The sequence below is a fragment of the Ipomoea nil genome, unplaced genomic scaffold (genome assembly GCF_001879475.1).
Source record: "Ipomoea nil cultivar Tokyo-kokei standard unplaced genomic scaffold, Asagao_1.1 scaffold1708, whole genome shotgun sequence".
NCBI lineage: Eukaryota > Viridiplantae > Streptophyta > Magnoliopsida > Solanales > Convolvulaceae > Ipomoea > Ipomoea nil.
In genome coordinates this window covers 1-23,186 of record NW_017618136.1, presented here as the reverse complement: position 1 = coordinate 23,186, position 23,186 = coordinate 1, and the positions used below count along the sequence as shown (strand labels likewise).

At 34.8% G+C, this 23,186-nt stretch overlaps 2 protein-coding genes and 1 long non-coding RNA gene across 6 annotated transcripts; 1 reads left to right on the top strand and 2 right to left on the bottom strand.

Moving 5' to 3' along the window:
• Positions 1-315: 315 nt before the first annotated feature.
• On the bottom strand, positions 316-2,641 carry LOC109191613 (G2/mitotic-specific cyclin S13-7-like). 3 transcript variants are annotated; one of them, XM_019342220.1, is made up of 5 exons: positions 2,146-2,641; positions 1,811-1,956; positions 1,400-1,708; positions 481-1,294; positions 316-445 (listed from the first exon to the last, which is right to left on the bottom strand). In XM_019342220.1, the coding sequence occupies exons 1-4, from the start codon at positions 2,183-2,185 to the stop codon at positions 524-526; spliced, it is 1,266 nt and encodes a 421-aa protein (XP_019197765.1). In that variant the 5' UTR covers positions 2,186-2,641; the 3' UTR covers positions 316-445; positions 481-523. The 3 variants fall into 3 exon arrangements, with proteins under 3 accessions (XP_019197765.1, XP_019197764.1, XP_019197766.1); XM_019342219.1 differs by having other exon boundaries at positions 316-1,294; XM_019342221.1 differs by having other exon boundaries at positions 316-1,294; positions 1,811-1,953.
• Positions 2,642-3,420: 779 nt separating this feature from the next.
• LOC109191668 (protein DGS1, mitochondrial) lies at positions 3,421-9,721 on the bottom strand. 2 transcript variants are annotated; one of them, XM_019342301.1, is made up of 14 exons: positions 9,387-9,721; positions 8,800-8,914; positions 8,495-8,698; positions 7,729-7,866; positions 7,457-7,624; positions 6,606-6,800; positions 6,225-6,325; positions 5,571-5,660; positions 5,028-5,100; positions 4,886-4,914; positions 4,665-4,788; positions 4,346-4,456; positions 3,925-4,025; positions 3,421-3,827 (listed from the first exon to the last, which is right to left on the bottom strand). In XM_019342301.1, the coding sequence occupies exons 1-14, from the start codon at positions 9,635-9,637 to the stop codon at positions 3,707-3,709; spliced, it is 1,821 nt and encodes a 606-aa protein (XP_019197846.1). In that variant the 5' UTR covers positions 9,638-9,721; the 3' UTR covers positions 3,421-3,706. The 2 variants fall into 2 exon arrangements, with proteins under 2 accessions (XP_019197846.1, XP_019197847.1); XM_019342302.1 differs by having other exon boundaries at positions 7,457-7,618.
• A 10,451-nt stretch (positions 9,722-20,172) lies between these two features.
• LOC109191624 lies at positions 20,173-22,547 on the top strand. Its single transcript, XR_002055961.1, has 6 exons — positions 20,173-20,429; positions 20,898-21,012; positions 21,114-21,316; positions 21,944-22,081; positions 22,190-22,351; positions 22,523-22,547. It is a non-coding gene; the product is annotated as an uncharacterized LOC109191624 (long non-coding RNA).
• The last annotated feature ends 639 nt before the right edge of the window (positions 22,548-23,186 follow it).

Here is a 23,186-nt window from a genome sequence, read left to right as displayed (position 1 = left end):
GAAATTTTTGGCAAATCTGGGTCGGTTACTGGTCACTTTTTTTGCCGAAAAATTCGCCGGAAAGTGGCCTGAACCCTAATGACCTGTGATAGCAGGTCATTAACTTATTTTAGGGCTTCATTGCACCTAAATGAATTGTTGATGGGTGTAATTGCACCTTTAAAAAGTTTAAGGGTCTAATTAACTTTTAAGTTAAAGTTCGATGGCCTATTTGACCCTTTTTCCAATCCTAAATGATTTTTAATATTGGAATTATAAACTTCTATAATATAACTTGTTTTTTAAGTCGAAAGAAATATTGCATTACTAAAAGTATGAAGATATCCATATGCTTACATAGCATGGGCAAAGTGAAAACCAAACCAAACATATTAACAAACAAAAAACATAACTAATGTCTTTACTACTAAATCCTTCAAATTAATATTCTAACATAACATAGATCGATGGCTTCAAAAAAAAACATGACATAGATCGATCATTCAAGCATTGATCCCATGGGCGTAGTATTTGAACCAGGAATTCAACAAGTTATGGCGGCGGCGGTAGGCGGTGGTAGAAGCGCTGCCGCCGGGGGGAAGAGGGCGACGGCGCCTCTATCCGGGCTGGAGAATTTCCTGTAAACGGCCTTCAGCTTATTCTCCGCCGCGCCGGCATGGAAGCCAACCAGCATCTTCGCGCAATCCGCGATCTCCTCCTCCGAAAACCCCGTGTGGTGCCGGAGCGTCTCAGTCCACCGCGGAGCCGCGGCGGCGTTGAGCGTGCACCGCGCAACGTACACGGCGGATGCCGCCAGCATCGACGGCCCGTATTTGACGGCTGAGTAGCTCATCACGCCGAGCTCCGCCAGGAAAAAGCTCATGTTCTCCACCTCCTTTCCATCATCCGCGCCGCCGCCGGCCGCCGCCTTGATGTACCGCACGAGAAAAACGTACGGCGTCGGAACCGTCAAGTACCATTCCAGCTTCCCGAGAATCGTCTTCTCCATGGCCAAAACCTGAGCCCTAACATACGCGTTGTCGGAAATCATGATGAAATCGTTCACCTCCGGCGCCCAGATTTCCTCATACTTGCAGGCGATCAGCATCGCGCTTATCCCTACCAGCTGAAGCTCCTTCCTGGAAACCGTCTTCATCGAAAGAAATCGATCAATTAGGTTAACCGTAAGGTAGAAAGTTTCCGGCATGAGCTCAAACTTCCGGTGAACTTCCACCATCCAATCCACAAGAATAGCTCTCATCTTCGCATTGATCTCCGGTTGCGCCGCCATGTAATCTCCCACTCGACCTTCATCCTAAATCACACAGAAAAATCAGAAACCATGTAAGCACGCAAGCTGTTCGATAAAAAGCCCGTCAAATATACACTATTTTATATAGATTGGAAGCCATTGTTGGACCTCTGAGAGCTTGTAGAATTTGTAGATATCTTCAACATAGTCAAGCACAGCCAATTCATTGCCAGAATCTGCTGCATCAATCTCCAGGATTTGTTCATTCTGTTGCTTCTTGGTGATTCCACAGGCAGCCTTGCTTCTTGCAGTGAGAGTAGAGGAGAAAGTCTTTCCAGTTTTCTTCTTCTCCTTCTTATTTCCACTCAAGATTTCTACTTCTTCTTCATCTTCTTCATCAGAGCTTATGACAATGATTGATCTTGCAGGGGAAGGTTTCACAGCAGCTGCTTTCTTCTGTGCTGCCACCACTGGCTTCTGCAAATCAAACATTAAACTTCCATTATCACGAGCCCCCGAGTAAGAGCCAAACTCTATGGACACGAATTTGGACCGAAAATTGATCAGAAATGAACTTGCCTTGATTTTGTCTTGAGCACAAAATCCTCTAGTGGTGGGGCGGCCAATCTGATCAAGTGGAGCATTTCTCAGATTCCCAATGTCTCTGAGAACCTTTCTGTTTCTCCCATCTGCTGCAACATTCTTCTGCTTCAATCCTTCCCCCCCTAAAGACTCAAAATTTAGTCCCCATATCACACAATCACACAAATTTTTACTTTTTCTTGGCCTAACATTTCATATGTATTCAAGAAGATAAGATAAACACCACCAGATCTTATTGAAGAACCCAGAAACCAGAAATTCCTCAAGAAATTAAACACCATAGAGAAAAAGTTGAATCTATATAGGGTTACCTCTGGGTGGTTGGTCACGCAGAACAGCTCTAGACGCCATGGATGGAGCTTCTTCTTCTTCTTCCTCTGCGCTATTCCGACCAAAAATCCACGAAATGAAAGAATGGAGACGACTGTTGTGCGTCGCTCCTTCTGCGTGGTTTTCAGTCGCCACAATTTATATCCTCTCTAAAGATTCCTTCTTCTTCTTCCCCTTCGCTTTCTTCTCTAGAATCTTATATTTGCAGAGCAGATTGGATTGGAGTGAAATCTGGTTATGGAGGCGAGGGTTTGAGGAGTTCGCTGTTTGGGATTTAAATTGCTGCGAAGCGGCTCTTCTTCAACGGTCATATTTTTCACTCTCTGTAAGGGTCGTCGTTGGATTGGGTTTGATCGGACGGCTGTGATGGAATTGGAATACTTTCCTTTTTAACTACTAGCCGTTAGAGGCTCCCAAATGTGAATGTTACCGTTGATGTAGTACTCCGTAAGATTCTCAGCGCATTTGATGTCAAAATTTTTACATACGGTGACGCTCCGGTAACATTTTTTTTTTTTTTTTACCAATGTTTAATTCACTTTCTAAATTTGTCTTTAATACGGAGTATTTAAATTTGAGTCTGGTTAATCATGAATAGTTAAAAACTAAAAAAGCTACGGGGATAAATTTACTATTTACTAATTCTAAAAGTTATGGGAATAAATTTATTATTATTTTATCAGTTTCATTTTACCTATTATTCGTTAATCAAATTAATTTTTTTCTATTTTATTTATTTAGTAAATAATTTCAGTCTTATTAATTGGCCTAGACATATATTATTAAAAAAAAATTAAGTTTCTTCACTTTAATTACAAGCCATTTGTATTGTTGTTATTAAATATGGAACATTCAATCTCTCAACACATGTTATTCTATTTACCTGAGAGCATAGTTGTAGTAGACGCTAGGCATTAGTCAGCCGAGTTGGACGCCTAGAGGGTTATTCGTTTTATCCTAAGGGCACCTAATGCCTAGGGAGCCGCTTAGGTCAATTTTTGCAACAATGTACCAAAGACCAAACTCGAGATTTTACCCCTAGGTGGCCGATCGCTTAGGGATAATTGGCCTCAGCCTAGCGCCTAGGCAGTCACTTAGGCCAATTTTTTGCAACAGTGTATCTGAGACCAAACTTGATATTTTACTTTTGGAGCTTCTGACAATTGAGAGTCAAGGCCTTACTTGAGAATTAAGATACTTGTACTAGAATCAAAGATCATTAGTAACTACTATACACAACACAAAATGAATTAATGTGTATATAAAATTATATTGTATTTATCATGTCAATGAAAATTCATTAATACTCCGTAGTAACTAAGGTTACTTGGTGAATTGTATTATAAGGGTAGTTTCAGAGGAGAATAACAGAAACTGAAAAGAGAAAGAAGAGAAAACTGGAAGAGCAAATGCTCCAGAATAAGTATGACAAAAATGAGATGGAGAAAGTGCTGCAACATAATCGCGAGTCCAAGACTCGTAGAGCATTGCTTGATCTACTCCAAGGCTGGGGGGCTCGAGAGCGCTGCTGATATGGCAGAACTACTGGCGTTTCGGTAGAGGAAGCAAGCAGTCATAGACGCGCTCCATTCGTGAAGTAATCTTCAGTTTATGTGCAGTCTGGATGTCTGGTTTTGCTAGATCGATGATATCCTGTCTCAAACTGATACGATACGAGCAGCCAGAATGTTATATAAATACACTTCTGTATGTATATGTTCAAATGGCTTTAAACGAAAACAATGAAAAGGCGAACATACCTTATCCATTCACCAGTTGCCCTCGCGTGCAACTCTGCTGCAGAGTGCAGGCGGTCCAGATAATAAAGCACCAAGCCGAAAATGAATTGAGCATCCTTTTCCTGAAAGTCATACATAAAGTACTTTGGAAGAAATTCCCCGGGAACAATATGAATATAATAGTTTGACACCATTCAAGTCATATCCATTTTGGAGGTTTTGCTTTCATAGCTATTGCAGCTATTACTGCATTTTGCATTTGAAGGCTCGCCAATCGCCATGCATTTCATTGCAAAGCTATTATAGGTGAAAGGTTAACGCACTAAAACAGGAAGTGTAGTTTTTCGAGCTTATGACATTTCCATCTGTCCAAAACATCTTTAAAAAATAAAAAATAATAGATAAAGTCATCAAGCGTATAGTTCAAGGTAAGTGTTCTTACTAGTCCTTGATCCTTGCAGCTTTCTAATTGCATAATCCTTCTCTCAACTTGTACAATAAGGAGTCTTCTTTGAATTCGAGCAACTCTTCCCCTGCCTTCCGCTCTAGTATCCTGATTCAAAATTAAAAAAATTATTTTCAATGTGCGAGAGATGCAGGTCAGATACATACATCCATACAATTTTCAGTTTGTAATTTGCATTTTCTTCTCTTTTGGTTTAAGGAAAGCACTAAACCGCATTATCTGCTCAAGTGCACAAGTGTTTGTATATTTATCCCAAACTAAAGTAGACTACAGAGAAATAAAAAGCCAATCGTACCTGTTTAAACCATGCACGCACCAACATGATTACGACAAGGGAGAGGAAAAAGGCTGGTAAAGCGGCTAGGATAGCAAAGTTAATTTCATTTGCTCGAAGAATTTGATCCAGCTCAAGCATTGCCCTGATTTGAAAAGCTTCTATCAGGGAAAAGAATGAATAGAAATTGACATCTAAGAAGAAATGATAACGGGATAACAGCATTAGCCTATTTAACTCACTCCTCAATGTCGAGTTTTAGCTTCTGGACCTGAAATCATAAAACAAAATGTCATATGCCAAAACCAGACACTATTATCATTCTCTAAAAAACTAAAATGCCTGTTGTGACACTAGCATGTGAGATAGTACGGTATGTTATACCTGGATAAGTAAAGCACGGGCAAGCTCCCCGGAGAGAAGATTTTGGAGTGGATGCATCACTTCTTTTTCATATCTACACTAACAAGTATCGCTTCAGAGCGTATTTGCAGAACCTCAATAATAATGCATGCTTACATCTTGCACAAATACAGATCAAATAACTGACCAAAGTTTGGCACTATATATTTTCAGATAAAAGTTCAAGATTACAGATGCAGTACAAGTCCATGGGTAGCTAATTAGCTATCAAATTGCGATGCATTGTGTAAGGACTTTGGTCTTACATGCCACACGAGATTCACTTTTGGGATTCAAGTAATAATGATCTAATATATCTAAGGTTTTTAATAACTAAAATACCAGACCAAAATATAGGTATTTATGAAAACTTAGGTAGAAGTTGCTTTTTCAAACAAAAGCAGCCATTTTTTAGAGAGGCCAAGCTGTAAGGAAACATTAATTCAATTTTTCTTTTTTTGCAAGCATTGGCAAAAAGGAAGGGGGGGGGGGGGGGGGGGGGGGGGGGGGGGGGGTTGTTCGCACCTTTCCATTACTACTTCTAGCATTTCATTGTCTGTGGCATTCTCTGGAAGCATCGTGCCTTTTGTTTGCTCGGTGAAAGCTCGCAACATTCTGCAAATCATTTCATAATCTTTTATAGATAATGTTGAGGTAAGGAAAGCAATACTTCAGCAATATTAAACTCCTTGCGTACATCAAAATTCTATTTACGGTTAGGGAACGCACAGCACAGCAATCAGTGTAGCGGATCAGTTGAAGAGAGAAACAGCAAAACATGCAATGGATGATTCTAAAAGAAAAATGGGAGGACTAGAAATGTATAACTGCTGCTGGTGAGAAAAGGATGGAAACTGGTGAAAGAGAGTTGTGAGGCTAAGGTTGGACATTTTGGTGTGAAAGGGTGAAGATCTGATAGCACTTTATATAGGAAACAATGGTACAAGATTAATTTTGTCACATTATTATCATACCAAAAGCAATATACTATTCAACGATTAAAAAAAAAAAGACAAGCTTGGCGGTCAACAAGTCGGACATTCAAGGCTCAAGCTACTTGTGAGCCAGTTTGCTCATATGCAAAACTAGATTACATGACTTGGATATAATGTTTTCAACAACATTCAATCAGCAATTCAGAGCTCGAAAAATGCTCTCAATTCGCAGTAGTTAACAAACCTGTGTAGAGAGTTAGCAGTTATCTGTACTTCTTCAGGTTCCATTGCGCCTTTCTGCCTCTTCCTGAATGTATGGAAAAGATCATCTCTTATCGAGAGAAGCTGATGGAAAAATAAAAAGACAAATCAAATTCAGCATAGATGAGAAAAAAATTCAGTAAGCTGAATGGCATAGGCATCAATCAGACAATCACAGATGCCAAATACAATAGGAACTCAGTTGAAACAAATCTCTCAGTATTTCATTACTAACATTATTAAAAGAAATTCTGAGTGTTTGAGGAGATTATTTGGTCAAAGAGATTTATCGCTGAGATATGGAATTTCATGAAAAAAAAAAATGAGTATTGAGATTCAATATTAGTCATGATATGCTGCTCACCGGTTGCTCTACATGATCATTCCAAAAACTAATTGTTGATTCTTTTGCTTCACAAATCCAATTGTCAATGTCAGAACTCCCCATTAAACGGCTATGGCGGAGAACCCATAAAGAACAGATAGAGATGCCAACGATCCCACACGTATAGCGCATCCAGTGAAGAGTTACTTTCCTTGGCCTCTTGTGCTTCATAACCTAGGAAAAAATTACAAGCAAAGACATAAAATCCTAAAAATTGAAGGAGAAACAAAATTAACCAGGAGACTAAGTAAAAGTGATAGATAATTATATATGAAATCCAAGAGATACTTTCTTCTCTGTTAATCTTGGAAATTATAAAGCTCTTGTGTGAAAATTAGTAGTTCAGAGATAGTATAACAAAGTAAACAGAAATACAGAATGAGGAACACATAAACTCATAACCAGTTGGTTTGGAAGAATGGCATACCTACTGGGTTAAGAACACCACTTAACCCTTGCATAAATTTATTAAGATTGCTTAATAGTTTGCAGAAAGAATATATGAGCCACAAAGTATCCTTCTCTTTACAAAAAATAACAAAAAAGTAATTCTAGATGAAGATGAATTCGTTATAGAGGATAAAGAAGGGATAGAGCTAATCATTGGTGTTTTATTTTTCCATAGAAGGCAAAGAGTTTTCTTTTCTTACAATTTGCTGCTGTACAAACAGATATATCAAAACCTCTTTCAATCATAGGATCCAACTACTATTGCAGCAAGCAAGAATTAAATCAATGGTTTCTTAAATTTCAAAAGACAATCATGGGAAAAAAAATACAAATAAACACATTATAAATCAGCAAGAACGATTCTAGATCAGAACTCTTACTATTGTAGATAAGTATGACTCCAATTTTTGTAGATTTTGGTTAATAAAGTTGATAGCATCTTGAACCTCACTATCTGTCCACCGAGAACCATCCTCATTTACTTCTGGAAGTTTCTCAAACATTAGAGGACCTGAATAGCTTCCCTCTACAGAAGAGTCTTTCTGCAACAGAGTTGTCAAAATAAAAGCAGTAGGTGTAATCAGCAAATAAAAATATAACTTTGTAATAATTATATTTGAACAATTAAATGCAAGAAAAAAAAACCCCTCACCTGACATGTAGCATGGAAATTTCCAATAGAAGCCTCCAATTGCAGAAACAGATCATTGATCTTCACCAATAATAATGACACTGACTTCTCAGGGTCATTGACTAAATCATATCCAGCTGTGTCCACCACCATGTAGATCTATTGCATTCAACAGAAGTCAGTGATTCATATGCTAACAATATTTGCAGGTTTACAAGTTTAAGTCATCAAAATTCATGGACGGATGGTACCAAGGTGTCTCTTTTCAGCTTTTTATTTATTTATTTTTGGGTACAATTGATGGCAATGGAGATTGGACTTGCAAACTCCTACCTAAAGTCTTAGGCTTAATTAGTGAATTAGTCAACATTCAACAGATGAAGAAATATAACATAACAATACTAAATGGCAACCACATCAACACGGGGATGAGAAGCTGAAGTTATACTGCATGATTAAGAGACCTGCAATCTCCAATTTATTGATTGAGATGTCTTAGTACTTACGATGTGAAGTACTATATCATTAAATATATGGTGTACCATTAATTGGAGCTTCACAATGATATACTAATCTTGTAATTTTCTTTTGCATTTGGAAATATAGGTCATTTTTTACCCACCAAACTAAATGACATAACTGATACCTCTAACAAACACCTAAGTCAATAGCAGGAGTCTTAGTAAAGCTAAAAGAGCATATTAATTAAATGTTTGAATTTTAACAAACGGAAACTATGACACTGATACATGTATACATTAAATTATATTCTTAGTAGGAGAAAAACCTGAGCCAGAAATGTAGCCAAACAGTATCTTAAACTGCTCAACACATTTATTCTCTCAGATATATAAGAGGATGCCAGACCATACGTGTGCTGTTTCCCAGAACCATCACTAACATAATCACGAATCAGTTGAACTGTGCCATTAAAAAATGCACATGGACCTCTCCCACATATCATGAAGTATGCTTTTCGAGCATTTGATTCCTGAGAGTAGATAGGTAAACAAAAAAATTTCAATGATCAAAATTGCTAGAGAAAATTAAGGCCAAATGGAAGTCTACCATAATGAAATACTGGTCACTAACCTCGGCTTTAGATTGCCAAAATTCTAGGTTCTTCTGGATGTAATGCAAGTTTAAGAAAGTGTGTTCAATAATGTTCTCCAAAACGATAAAAATTCTGGAATTTTCAGATGCAGTCCTGCACATATGAAACCAATAGAACCTTCTTAAAAAAATCACACCAGTCTATATTTCTAACTAAACCCCACAATGCCAAACTTGAAACACATGAAACAAACTAGTGACCGAGAAAGAAAGTAGAGTCTGAACTCTCAAGAACCAGATCAGGGGCTAAAGATGCTAGCCATGGGTTAACAATTTATAGTGTTTTTTTTTTTTTTTTTTTTTTTTACTTATCATTAACAATTTATTTCCTTCTTTTAACAATGGAAATTTCCAACGATCATAGCATAACAATACCAGCTTCAATCACAACAAAAAATGAAGCAACAAAATCCCAGCATTTAATTGAAATTAAGCCCTGAAAACAGTCATGATCATCACAAATGAAAGATTTCAAAATTTCTTGGCAATTTCATCAATCAACTGGAGAAGCATTATTATTGGCATACACTAGAACTCGGATATAACAAGAGAGGTAAAAAATTTACATGGAGGAAGAGGAGACCGAGGCTGAGGTAGGCAGAGGGAGGGGGAGGCAGGTCTTTCTGCGTCGGCGCTTAGTGGCGCCGCCTCCTCCGGCGCCGCCGCCATAGAGATTTGAGATTCCAGCGAGCAGGCTAGAGCTGTAGGTAGATGAAGTAGCCGGCAAGAAGCTACGAAGTCGGGTCCAGATATAGTTGGAGTATAATGAGACTATCGCTTTTACGTCCTTCGCCGCCGCCGGCGACGGAGAATCCATTGCTAACTGAGTGATAGCCTGGTAGGTGATCGCTCGCAAATGATATCGTGCACCCGGTCAATTGGTCAACGTTTCGTTCTCTGCTCATTTGGGGTAATTAGATGATAAATAAGAATAATAACTTTTTGATCAAGTAACATAAACAGGTATCACAATTTCTCATCAGATTCCGATTTCCGCTTCCCGCTCCTTGCTTCGGGTGCTTTCTCCAAGGAGAAAAATATTTGGAATCTGGCCCAAATGTCCAATTCCACTGAAATGTAACCTGAAAATGTAATTAGGCAACTGAATGTAACCTAAAAATGCAATTAGGTCACTGAATGAAAAAATGCACAATTAAGTCACTAAACACTCTAAATGTATGCAATTATACAATCCATTTCAAATGTATTATGTATGCAAATGTTTTCATCCATTTCATCATGTTGTCTGCTTACCTCATTGTCTCAATATGACATGTTAAAAAGTGTAATTACACTTTTTTAAAATTTAGGAGCTTAATTGACTTTTCAGGTAATGTTTAGTGACTTATTTGACTATTTTTCTTAATATATATTGTTAATTGAAATTGTAGTAGAATTAAAATAATACGCTGTTATTGCTATAATGAAGCTAGTGTGTGTGAAAAATGAAATTGAAAAACAATGCAATATTGTCAAATGAAACTAAAGTATAATTAAAATGGTACTCACTTCATGGATCATACTACTACATGCATCATGTTCCACGATAAAATTTGCCATAATAATTACAATGTGCCTAATTGCCTAAATGAACAATCGTTGTATCGTGGACCCTGATCCAATACACAAAATTCATGTTCATAATATGCATACACATAAACACAATATAATGAAAATGACCCGCATGGGCAGTTCAACTGGTCATAGAGGTGAAACTTTAGAAGAATGACCAGGGAGCAACCTCTCAAAGTGAGTGGGTTCCTTGTGCGGGGTTCAACCTTTTGGATTCTGTGTATTACACAGCTGGGGACACATAAACACTTAACATAATGCACAGAATTCATACTCATAATGTACATAATTCATGATTATTATATTGTGTTTATGTGTATATATGTGCATTATATGAAGTCAAATTCTGTGTATTAGATTAAAATCCTTAGTGTATTGTGGACCCTGGTCCACGATATAATTTACGGCAAATTATGTCCTGGACCCGTGTCCACACTGAATTGTGGACACGGGCCCAAAACGACGTCGTTTTTTAAAAAAAACGCGTCATTTAGTTAAAAAAAAATCGCGCGTGTTTTGCCGTTAACGGCGTTATTATTATTATTTTTTTGGATTATGAATGTACAGTTATGCCGTTATGAATGTACAGTTATGCCGTTATGAATGTATAATTATACAATTTATGAAATTATGAACACAGAGCTCTAACATTATGAACTTACAATTATGAACATATATAGTGATAAAATTATGACCATGGAGCTTTAAAATTGTGAATATAGAGCTTCGAAGATTATGAATGTACAGTTATGGAGTTATGAATGTACAGTTATAGAGTTATGAATCTACAGTTATGGAGTTATGAATCTACAGTTATGAGATTATGAATCTACAGTTATGGAATTATGAATGTACAATTATTGATCGAATTCTGAACTTACAATTATGAACATATAGTGATAAAATTATAAATATAGAGCTTTAAAATTGTGAACATAGAGCTTCGAAAATTATGAATGTACAATTATGGAGTTATGAATGTACAATTATGGAGTTATGAATGTACAGTTATGGAGTTATGAATGTACAGTTATAGTGTTATGAACGTACAATTATGGAGTTATGAATGTACAGTTATTAACATATAGTAATAAAATTATGAACATATACTCTTATAACGAAGCGGTCTGAAATATTAAAAAAAAAAAAAAGAAGATAACAGTGCTTGCTGGACACGGGTCCAACGCATAACGATTGATAATTTACCGTAAATGAACTAGGCTAAGGTATTGGGCCAAGAACACTAGAGCCAAGCTTTGGGCCCTCATTTGCCTTCTCGATTGGGCTCAAGTCCATTGTTGGATGTTTGGACAGATTAGCCAATTATCTCATTAATTTCATATCATTTTTGTTAGGATCTATTTCAAAAAAATTTTATATAATCGATGCAAGCAGACTACTTTCACATTTATGACTCAGAAACATCAAGAAGATTGAACAATCCTAGATGGACGGATGTGGTAGCTTCGTGAGAAAGTGCAGACTAATCTCATTTGTCTACCTAAGATGATTATGGATTGAAAATTAAACAAAAATTGTGTTAACATTTTTGTAATTACGAATGTGCATTTGAAAACACTTGATAGTGTATATGCGGATCGAATAACTGCCAGTGCACTTACATGTGTGTAGCATTAATTATCCTGAATGCATTATCATATATTTTATTTTCAAATGCCGTCGTAATTATAGAAATGTCACCCTCATTTTTTCCAATTTCCCCATTATTCATTGGACTATTACATGTTTGCAAGTTAGTCAGATAGTGATTGGAATTAAAATTTATATATAGTCACAATAATAGTATAATACTACTTGTTAATAATTGGGTTTTAAAAAACAATTTCATTCACAATATTTCAATTCATTGCACATTATATGGGCAATCTTTGTTAGTATTCTTCTCTCAAAATTAAATGTTGAATCTCCATCTTTAAGCGCCCTCACACCCGGGCTCGATAGAGAATTTTGGAGGATGTAAATCACAATAACTCATCAAAAGCTCAGCAGATAAGGCCAAATACCGGTACACACAAGGGTTCTGTCCATTTTAGACATAATAATTCCCATGCTGTCTCTACCAAGGTTCGAATCTTGATCTCTTCTCCCAAATATTGCCTATTGAACCAGTGAATTAAGTCCGTGCGAGTTCTATGTATTCTTGATTTGGTAGTACGGAGTATTTGGTATGCATGTGAAGTTGTTTAATTTGTACAAGATCCTAAGTCAAGAATGAGTTAGAATATAACAACTAATAATGTACTAAGACTATGTGGTCTAATGGAACCCGGGTTAGACTTTCATTTGGAATGTTATACGTTTGAGTCTTAGTGGAGGTATTATTTGTTTTTTGTGTTTCAGTAGATTGAGAAAGTACATTATTATTGGTTCTTTGTGTTTTAGTAGGTTGAGAAAGTATATGAACAAATACTACATTGTAATAGAGCCAGTAAGTGGTAATGTAGCTAGTAGCGAATTGAATATGCAACTTTATTTCTTTATATTTACATAATATTCAACATCATGTTTTAATGTGACATATTAAACTTGACTCTCTCTACGACTCTGCCCAACAATAATTGAGGAATGTGAATACTAAAATGATGAAAATAGATGAGGACTAGCATATATTATGTACAAGTTGTTTATGTCATGAATTTTTAAAATAATATTTTTACTCTAATTTTGATCTCAAGTATATATATTTAAACAATAATTTTGATACTTTTATTAAAACTCATTTTGATTACTAAATAATTGAATTGAATCCATTCCCACTCTTTATAACTCTAACAGTACTAAAAGGAAAAAAAAAAATATTTAGACAGATTTTTTTTACCAATATTTATCTCATGAATGATATGACATGTATTAATTATTGCATTGTTTTATATTTATTAATTGGCATATCTGAAAAATAACTGGTAATTGGCATATCTGAAAAATAACTGGTCTCATTACAATGTAATTGTGAATCAGATCAGATGACATAAAACTTCAGGTGAGAAGCGTGAGCTAATCTGATCCATCTATTTGGAATCATACTTTATTTACTCAACCATTGTAACCCTTTCGAAATAACTATTTAATATTAAGTTTGGTGCAACATTTTTTCATAAGTTATTTAGATAGTGATGGGATCAAGATTTATATAGTCATGATAGTACTACTTGTTTAATTTTTGTGTTTAAAAAATGAATTCAATCAAGCTCTTAAACTCTGAAATTAAATGGGTTATGGAACTATCAACCTGCAGATTGACTGTTTTAGCATGCTTCATGCAATTTCATAGCGTATATAACAAGTCTTTCCAATGAATTGGGCAATTTATATCCTACACCAGGACGCGCATTGCATTGTGCCTCTGATGCAAAAATGACGTCGTTTTAGATTTTTTTTTTTTTTTTTTTTTTGAAATTTCACTACCCTGTGCTCGCGGTTAATTTTCTGTAAAAAAAAAATCTCATGTTTATACTAGAATACACATAATTGTATACATGAATGTACATAATTGTATAACAAAATGCACATACTTTTTTTTTTTTTTTTTTTTTTAAAGATAATACATATAGTCTAACATAATACATAATATACATAAACTTTTAACATAATAACATCAACTCTTAACATAATACACATAAATTTTCTGTTTCGGATGTACATAATGTATAAAAGAGATGTACATGATTGTATAAAAAATGTACATAATTGTATAAACAATACACATAATTGTATAAATAAATACACATAATTTATAAATAAATACACATAAATCGCGTCAACTCGCCACATAATTTACCAAAAGATGTCATTTTGGGAGACACGAAATGCACAATGCTACGCTCGTCGTGGGCAGGGTATAACGATTGAATTAAGTGTACCCAGGCCAAATGTGAGTGAAAGTAAATATACTATATTTAGATTGGTTGATATATCACGAATTCGTAGATTTGGATGGATTTTTGTAACTTTAACGACCAATGTTTAGCAATAAATTAAAACAATTGGCAAAATGGATTTCTTTCTCGGGTTGATCAAACATGTGTCTAGCGATATTTGAAGATGTGTTTTGAGCGAAATTCACATGACTCAAGCAAGTAAATGACTGTAAGGAAGTAAATTAATCTAAGTTGTCATAATTTCCACGAAGAGTCAAAATAATTAGAACATTGTGACTACCAAATCAACTGCCTGACTAACTTGTTATTGCCTCCATTATATACCAAATTGTTCGACCAACTTGCTTGCCCCTTTATATATAAATAATATATATATATATATAATATATATATATATATATATATATATATATATATATATATATATAGAGGCCTGAAGGACCGTCCAGGAGAGAACTGAGAACCATCCAGCGCGTGCCACGTGTCCAGAACCTATAGTTTATAACTAGGTGCGTGCACCTATAGTTATAAGTAGATGCATGAATGTTTGCGGGTGGTTTTCACCGGTATTAACTAACCGTTGAACTCCTCTGTAAGAACAAAAGCGATGTCAAACAGAATGAACTCAGACCAATGAATGTTAAAAACAAAATTCATGCACTTGTAGGTGAAAGTACGTAGGTGCATTGCCTGTACTTTTTACTTGCAAAGGTGCACCAACTACTTGCACATATAACATATTTTACATGCACCAAATGACACGTGGCGCGCGCTGGATGGTTCTCAGTTCTCTCCTGGACGGTCCTTCAGGCCTCTATATATATATATATATATATATATATATATATATATATATATATATATATATATATTATTTATATATAAAGGGGGCAAGCAAGTTGGTCGAACAATTTGGTATATAATGGAGGCAATAACAAGTTAGTCAGGCAGTTGATTTGGTAGTCACAATGTTCTAATTATTTTGACTCTTCGTGGAAATTATGACAACTTAGATTAATTTACTTCCTTACAGTCATTTACTTGCTTGAGTCATGTGAATTTCGCTCAAACACATCTTCAAATATCCGCTAGACACATGTTTGATCAACCCGAGAAAGAAATCCATTTTGCCAATTGTTTTAATTTATTGCTAAACATTGGTCGTTAAAGTTACAAAAATCCATCCAAAATCTACGAATTCGTGATATATCAACCAATCTAAATATAGTATATTTACTTTCACTCACATTTGGCCTGGGTACACTTAATTCAATCGTTATACCCCTGCACACGACGAGCGTAGCATTGTGCATTTCGTGTCTCCCAAAATGACATCGTTTTGGTAAATTATGTGGCGAGTTGACGCGATTATGTGTATTTATTTATAAATTATGTGTATTTATTTATACAATTATGTGTATTTGTTTTACAATATGTACATTTTTATACATCATGTACATCTCTTTATACATTATGTACATCCGAAACAGAAAATTTATGTGTATTATGTTAAGAGTTGATGTTTATTATGTTAAAAGTTTATGTATATTATGTATTATGTTAGACTATATGTATTATCTTTAAAAAAAAAAAAAAAAAAAAAAGTATGTGCATTTTGTTATACAATTATGTACATTCATGTATACAATTATGTGTATTCTAGTATAACATGAGATTTTTTTTTTACAGAAAATTAACCGCGAGCACAGGTAGTGAAATTTCAAAAAAAAAAAAAAAAAAAAATCTAAAACGACGTCATTTTGCATCAGAGGCACAATGCAATGCGCGTCCTGGTGTAGGATATAAATTGCCCAATTCATTGGAAAGACTTGTTATATACGCTATGAAATTGCATGAAGCATGCTAAAACAGTCAATCTGCAGGTTGATAGTTCCATAACCCATTTAATTTCAGAGTTTAAGAGCTTGATTGAATTCATTTTTTAAACACAAAAATTAACAAGTAGTACTATCATGACTATATAAATCTTGATCCCATCACTATCTAAATAACTTATGAAAAAAATGTTGCACCAAACTTAATATTAAATAGTTATTTCGAAAGGGTTACAATGGTTGAGTAAATAAAGTATGATTCCAAATAGATGGATCAGATTAGCTCACGCTTCTCACCTGAAGTTTTATGTCATCTGATCTTGATTCACAATTACATTGTAATGAGACCAGTTATTTTTCAGATATGCCAATTACCAGTTATTTTTCAGATATGCCAATTAATAAATATAAAACAATGCAATAATTAATACATGTCATATCATTCATGAGATAAATATTGGTAAAAAAAATCTGTCTAAATATTTTTTTTTTTTCCTTTTAGTACTGTTAGAGTTATAAAGAGTGGGAATGGATTCAATTCAATTATTTAGTAATCAAAATGAGTTTTAATAAAAGTATCAAAATTATTGTTTAAATATATATAACTTGAGATCAAAATTAGAGTAAAAAATATTATTTAAAAATTCATGACATAAACAACTTGTACATAATATATGCTAGTCCTCATCTATTTTTCATCATTTTAGTATTCACATTCCTCAATTATTGTTGGGCAGAGTCGTAGAGAGAGTCAAGTTTAATATGTCCACATTAAAACATGATGTTGAATATTATAAATATAAAGAAATAAAGTTGCATATTCAATTCGCTACTAGCTACATTACCACTTACTGGCTCTATTACAATGTAGTATTTGTTCATATACTTTCTCAACCTACTAAAACACAAAGAACCAATAATAATGTACTTTCTCAATCTACTGAAACACAAAAAACAAATAATACCTCCACTAAGACTCAAACGTATAACATTCCAAATGAAAGTCTAACCGGGTTCCATTAGACCACATAGTCTTAGTACATTATTAGTTGTTATATTCTAACTCATTCTTGACTTAGGATCTTGTACAAATTAAACAACTTCACATGCATACCAAATACTCCGTACTACCAAATCAAGAATACATAGAACTCGCACGGACTTAATTCACTGGTTCAATAGGCAATATTTGGGAGAAGAGATCAAGATTCGAACCTTGGTAGAGACAGCATGGGAATTATTATGTCTAAAATGGACAGAACCCTTGTGTGTACCGGTATTTGGCCTTATCTGCTGAGCTTTTGATGAGTTATTGTGATTTACATCCTCCAAAATTCTCTATCGAGCCCGGGTGTGAGGGCGCTTAAAGATGGAGATTCAACATTTAATTTTGAGAGAAGAATACTAACAAAGATTGCCATATAATGTGCAATGAATTGAAATTATTGTGAATGAAATTGTTTTTTAAACCCAATTATTAACAAGTAGTATTATACTATTATTGTGACTATATATAAATTTTAATTCCAATCACTATCTGACTAACTTGCAAACATGTAATAGTCCAATGAATAATGGGAAATTGGAAAAAATGAGGGTGACATTTCTATAATTACGACGGCATTTGAAAATAAAATATATGATAATGCATTCACGGATAATTAATGCTACACACATGTAAGTGCACTGGCAGTTATTCGATCCGCATATACACTATCAAGTGTTTTCAAATGCACATTCGTAATTACAAAAATGTTAACACAATTTTTGTTTAATTTTCAATCCATAATCATCTTAGGTAGACAAATGAGATTAGTCTGCACTTTCTCACGAAGCTACCACATCCGTCCATCTAGGATTGTTCAATCTTCTTGATGTTTCTGAGTCATAAATGTGAAAGTAGTCTGCTTGCATCGATTATATAAAATTTTTTGAAATAGATCCTAACAAAAATGATATGAAATTAATGAGATAATTGGCTAATCTGTCCAAACATCCAACAATGGACTTGAGCCCAATCGAGAAGGCAAATGAGGGCCCAAAGCTTGGCTCTAGTGTTCTTGGCCCAATACCTTAGCCTAGTTCATTTACGGTAAATTATCAATCGTTATGCGTTGGACCCGTGTCCAGCAAGCACTGTTATCTTCTTTTTTTTTTTTTTTAATATTTCAGACCGCTTCGTTATAAGAGTATATGTTCATAATTTTATTACTATATGTTAATAACTGTACATTCATAACTCCATAATTGTACGTTCATAACACTATAACTGTACATTCATAACTCCATAACTGTACATTCATAACTCCATAATTGTACATTCATAACTCCATAATTGTACATTCATAATTTTCGAAGCTCTATGTTCACAATTTTAAAGCTCTATATTTATAATTTTATCACTATATGTTCATAATTGTAAGTTCAGAATTCGATCAATAATTGTACATTCATAATTCCATAACTGTAGATTCATAATCTCATAACTGTAGATTCATAACTCCATAACTGTAGATTCATAACTCTATGTACATTCATAACTCCATAACTGTACATTCATAATCTTCGAAGCTCTATATTCACAATTTTAAAGCTCCATGGTCATAATTTTATCACTATATATGTTCATAATTGTAAGTTCATAATGTTAGAGCTCTGTGTTCATAATTTCATAATTGTATAATTATACATTCATAACGGCATAACTGTACATTCATAACGGCATAACTGTACATTCATAATCCAAAAAAATAATAATAATAACGCCGTTAACGGCAAAACACGCGCGATTTTTTTTTAAACTAAATGACGCGTTTTTTTTAAAAAACGACGTCGTTTTGGGCCCGTGTCCACAATTCAGTGTGGACACGGGTCCAGGACATAATTTGCCGTAAATTATATCGTGGACCAGGGTCCACAATACACTAAGGATTTTAATCTAATACACAGAATTTGACTTCATATAATGCACATATATACACATAAACACAATATAATAATCATGAATTATGTACATTATGAGTATGAATTCTGTGCATTATGTTAAGTGTTTATGTGTCCCCAGCTGTGTAATACACAGAATCCAAAAGGTTGAACCCCGCACAAGGAACCCCACTCACTTTGAGAGGTTGCTCCCTGGTCATTCTTCTAAAGTTTCACCTCTATGACCAGTTGAACTGCCCATGCGGGTCATTTTCATTATATTGTGTTTATGTGTATGCATATTATGAACATGAATTTTGTGTATTGGATCAGGGTCCACGATACAACGATTGTTCATTTAGGCAATTAGGCACATTGTAATTATTATGGCAAATTTTATCGTGGAACATGATGCATGTAGTAGTATGATCCATGAAGTGAGTACCATTTTAATTATACTTTAGTTTCATTTGACAATATTGCATTGTTTTTTCAATTTCATTTTTCACACACACTAGCTTCATTATAGCAATAACAGCGTATTATTTTAATTCTACTACAATTTCAATTAACAATATATATTAAGAAAAATAGTCAAATAAGTCACTAAACATTACCTGAAAAGTCAATTAAGCTCCTAAATTTTAAAAAAGTGTAATTACACTTTTTAACATGTCATATTGAGACAATGAGGTAAGCAGACAACATGATGAAATGGATGAAAACATTTGCATACATAATACATTTGAAATGGATTGTATAATTGCATACATTTAGAGTGTTTAGTGACTTAATTGTGCATTTTTTCATTCAGTGACCTAATTGCATTTTTAGGTTACATTCAGTTGCCTAATTACATTTTCAGGTTACATTTCAGTGGAATTGGACATTTGGGCCAGATTCCAAATATTTTTCTCCTTGGAGAAAGCACCCGAAGCAAGGAGCGGGAAGCGGAAATCGGAATCTGATGAGAAATTGTGATACCTGTTTATGTTACTTGATCAAAAAGTTATTATTCTTATTTATCATCTAATTACCCAAATGAGCAGAGAACGAAACGTTGACCAATTGACCGGGTGCACGATATCATTTGCGAGCGATCACCTACCAGGCTATCACTCAGTTAGCAATGGATTCTCCGTCGCGCCGGCGGCGGCGAAGGACGTAAAAGCGATAGTCTCATTATACTCCAACTATATCTGGACCCGACTTCGTAGCTTCTTGCCGGCTACTTCATCTACCTACAGCTCTAGCCTGCTCGCTGGAATCTCAAATCTCTATGGCGGCGCGCCGGAGGAGGCGGCGCCACTAAGCGCCGACGCAGAAAGACCTGCCTCCCCCTCCCTCTGCCTACCTCAGCCTCGGTCTCCTCTTCCTCCATGTAAATTTTTTACCTCTCTTGTTATATCCGAGTTCTAGTGTATGCCAATAATAATGCTTCTCCAGTTGATTGATGAAATTGCCAAGAAATTTTGAAATCTTTCATTTGTGATGATCATGACTGTTTTCAGGGCTTAATTTCAATTAAATGCTGGGATTTTGTTGCTTCATTTTTTGTTGTGATTGAAGCTGGTATTGTTATGCTATGATCGTTGGAAATTTCCATTGTTAAAAGAAGGAAATAAATTGTTAATGATAAGTAAAAAAAAAAAAAAAAAAAAAAACTATAAATTGTTAACCCATGGCTAGCATCTTTAGCCCCTGATCTGGTTCTTGAGAGTTCAGACTCTACTTTCTTCTCGTCACTAGTTTGTTTCATGTGTTTTCAAGTTTGGCATTGTGGGGTTTAGTTAGAAATATAGACTGGTGTGATTTTTTTAAGAAGGTTCTATTGGTTTCATATGTGCAGGACTGCATCTGAAAATTCCAGAATTTTTATCGTTTTGGAGAACATTATTGAACACACTTTCTTAAACTTGCATTACATCCAGAAGAACCTAGAATTTTGGCAATCTAAAGCCGAGGTTAGTGACCAGTATTTCATTATGGTAGACTTCCATTTGGCCTTAATTTTCTCTAGCAATTTTGATCATTGAAATTTTTTTGTTTACCTATCTACTCTCAGGAATCAAATGCTCGAAAAGCATACTTCATGATATGTGGGAGAGGTCCATGTGCATTTTTTAATGGCACAGTTCAACTGATTCGTGATTATGTTAGTGATGGTTCTGGGAAACAGCACACGTATGGTCTGGCATCCTCTATATATCTGAGAGAATAAATGTGTTGAGCAGTTTAAGATACTGTTTGGCTACATTTCTGGCTCAGGTTTTTCTCCTACTAAGAATATAATTTAATGTATACATGTATCAGTGTCATAGTTTCCGTTTGTTAAAATTCAAACATTTAATTAATATGCTCTTTTAGCTTTACTAAGACTCCTGCTATTGACTTAGGTGTTTGTTAGAGGTATCAGTTATGTCATTTAGTTTGGTGGGTAAAAAAATGACCTATATTTCCAAATGCAAAAGAAAATTACAAGATTAGTATATCATTGTGAAGCTCCAATTAATGGTACACCATATATTTTAATGATATAGTACTTCACATCGTAAGTACTAAGACATCTCAATCAATAAATTGGAGATTGCAGGTCTCTTAATCATGCAGTATAACTTCAGCTTCTCATCCGTGTTGATGTGGTTGCCATTTAGTATTGTTATGTTATATTTCTTCATCTGTTGAATGTTGACTAATTCACTAATTAAGCCTAAGACTTTAGGTAGGAGTTTGCAAGTCCAATCTCCATTGCCATCAATTGTACCAAAAATAAATAAATAAAAAGCTGAAAAGAGACACCTTGGTACCATCCGTCCATGAATTTTGATGACTTAAACTTGTAAACCTGCAAATATTGTTAGCATATGAATCACTGACTTCTGTTGAATGCAATAGATCTACATGGTGGTGGACACAGCTGGATATGATTTAGTCAATGACCCTGAGAAGTCAGTGTCATTATTATTGGTGAAGATCAATGATCTGTTTCTGCAATTGGAGGCTTCTATTGGAAATTTCCATGCTACATGTCAGGTGAGGGGTTTTTTTTTTCTGCATTTAATTGTTCAATATAATTATTACAAAGTTATATTTTTATTTGCTGATTACACTACTGCTTTTATTTTGACAACTCTGTTGCAGAAAGACTCTTCTGTAGAGGGAAGCTATTCAGGTCCTCTAATGTTTGAGAAACTTCCAGAAGTAAATGAGGATGGTTCTCGGTGGACAGATAGTGAGGTTCAAGATGCTATCAACTTTATTAACCAAAATCTACAAAAATTGGAGTCATACTTATCTACAATAGTAAGAGTTCTGATCTAGAATCGTTCTTGCTGATTTATAATGTGTTTATTTGTATTTTTTTTCCCATGATTGTCTTTTGAAATTTAAGAAACCATTGATTTAATTCTTGCTTGCTGCAATAGTAGTTGGATCCTATGATTGAAAGAGGTTTTGATATATCTGTTTGTACAGCAGCAAATTGTAAGAAAAGAAAACTCTTTGCCTTCTATGGAAAAATAAAACACCAATGATTAGCTCTATCCCTTCTTTATCCTCTATAATAGGGAATTCATCTTCAATCTAGATTACTTTTTGTATTTTTTGTAAAGAGAAGGATACTTTTGTGGCCATATATTCTTTTCTGCAAACTATTAATGCATCTTAATAAATTTATGCAAGGGTTAAGTGGTGTTCTACCCAGTAGGTATGGGCCATTCTCGCAAACAACTGGTTATTGAGTTTATGTGTTCTCATTCTGTATTTCTTGGTTTACTTGTGTTATAGCATCTTGAACTACTAATGTTCACACAAGAGCGTTTATAATTCCAAGATTAACAGGAAGAACACGTACTCGGTCCTTGGATTTCATATGATAATTATCTAATGCTTTTTAGTCTCTTAGTCTCGCTGGTTAATTTTGTATTCTCCTTCAACTTTTTATGGATTGATGTTTTGTCTATTGGCTTGTAATGTGTTCGTATCCTAGGTTATTGGACAGCACAAGAGCACAAGGACAAGGTACTCTGTCACTGGAGTGCGTGGACTACTTGGATCGGATTGGACAATCATCTATCTGTTCTTCATATGGGTTCTCCGCGGCAGTAGCGCTTTTGTTAATTGGGGAGTTCTTGACATT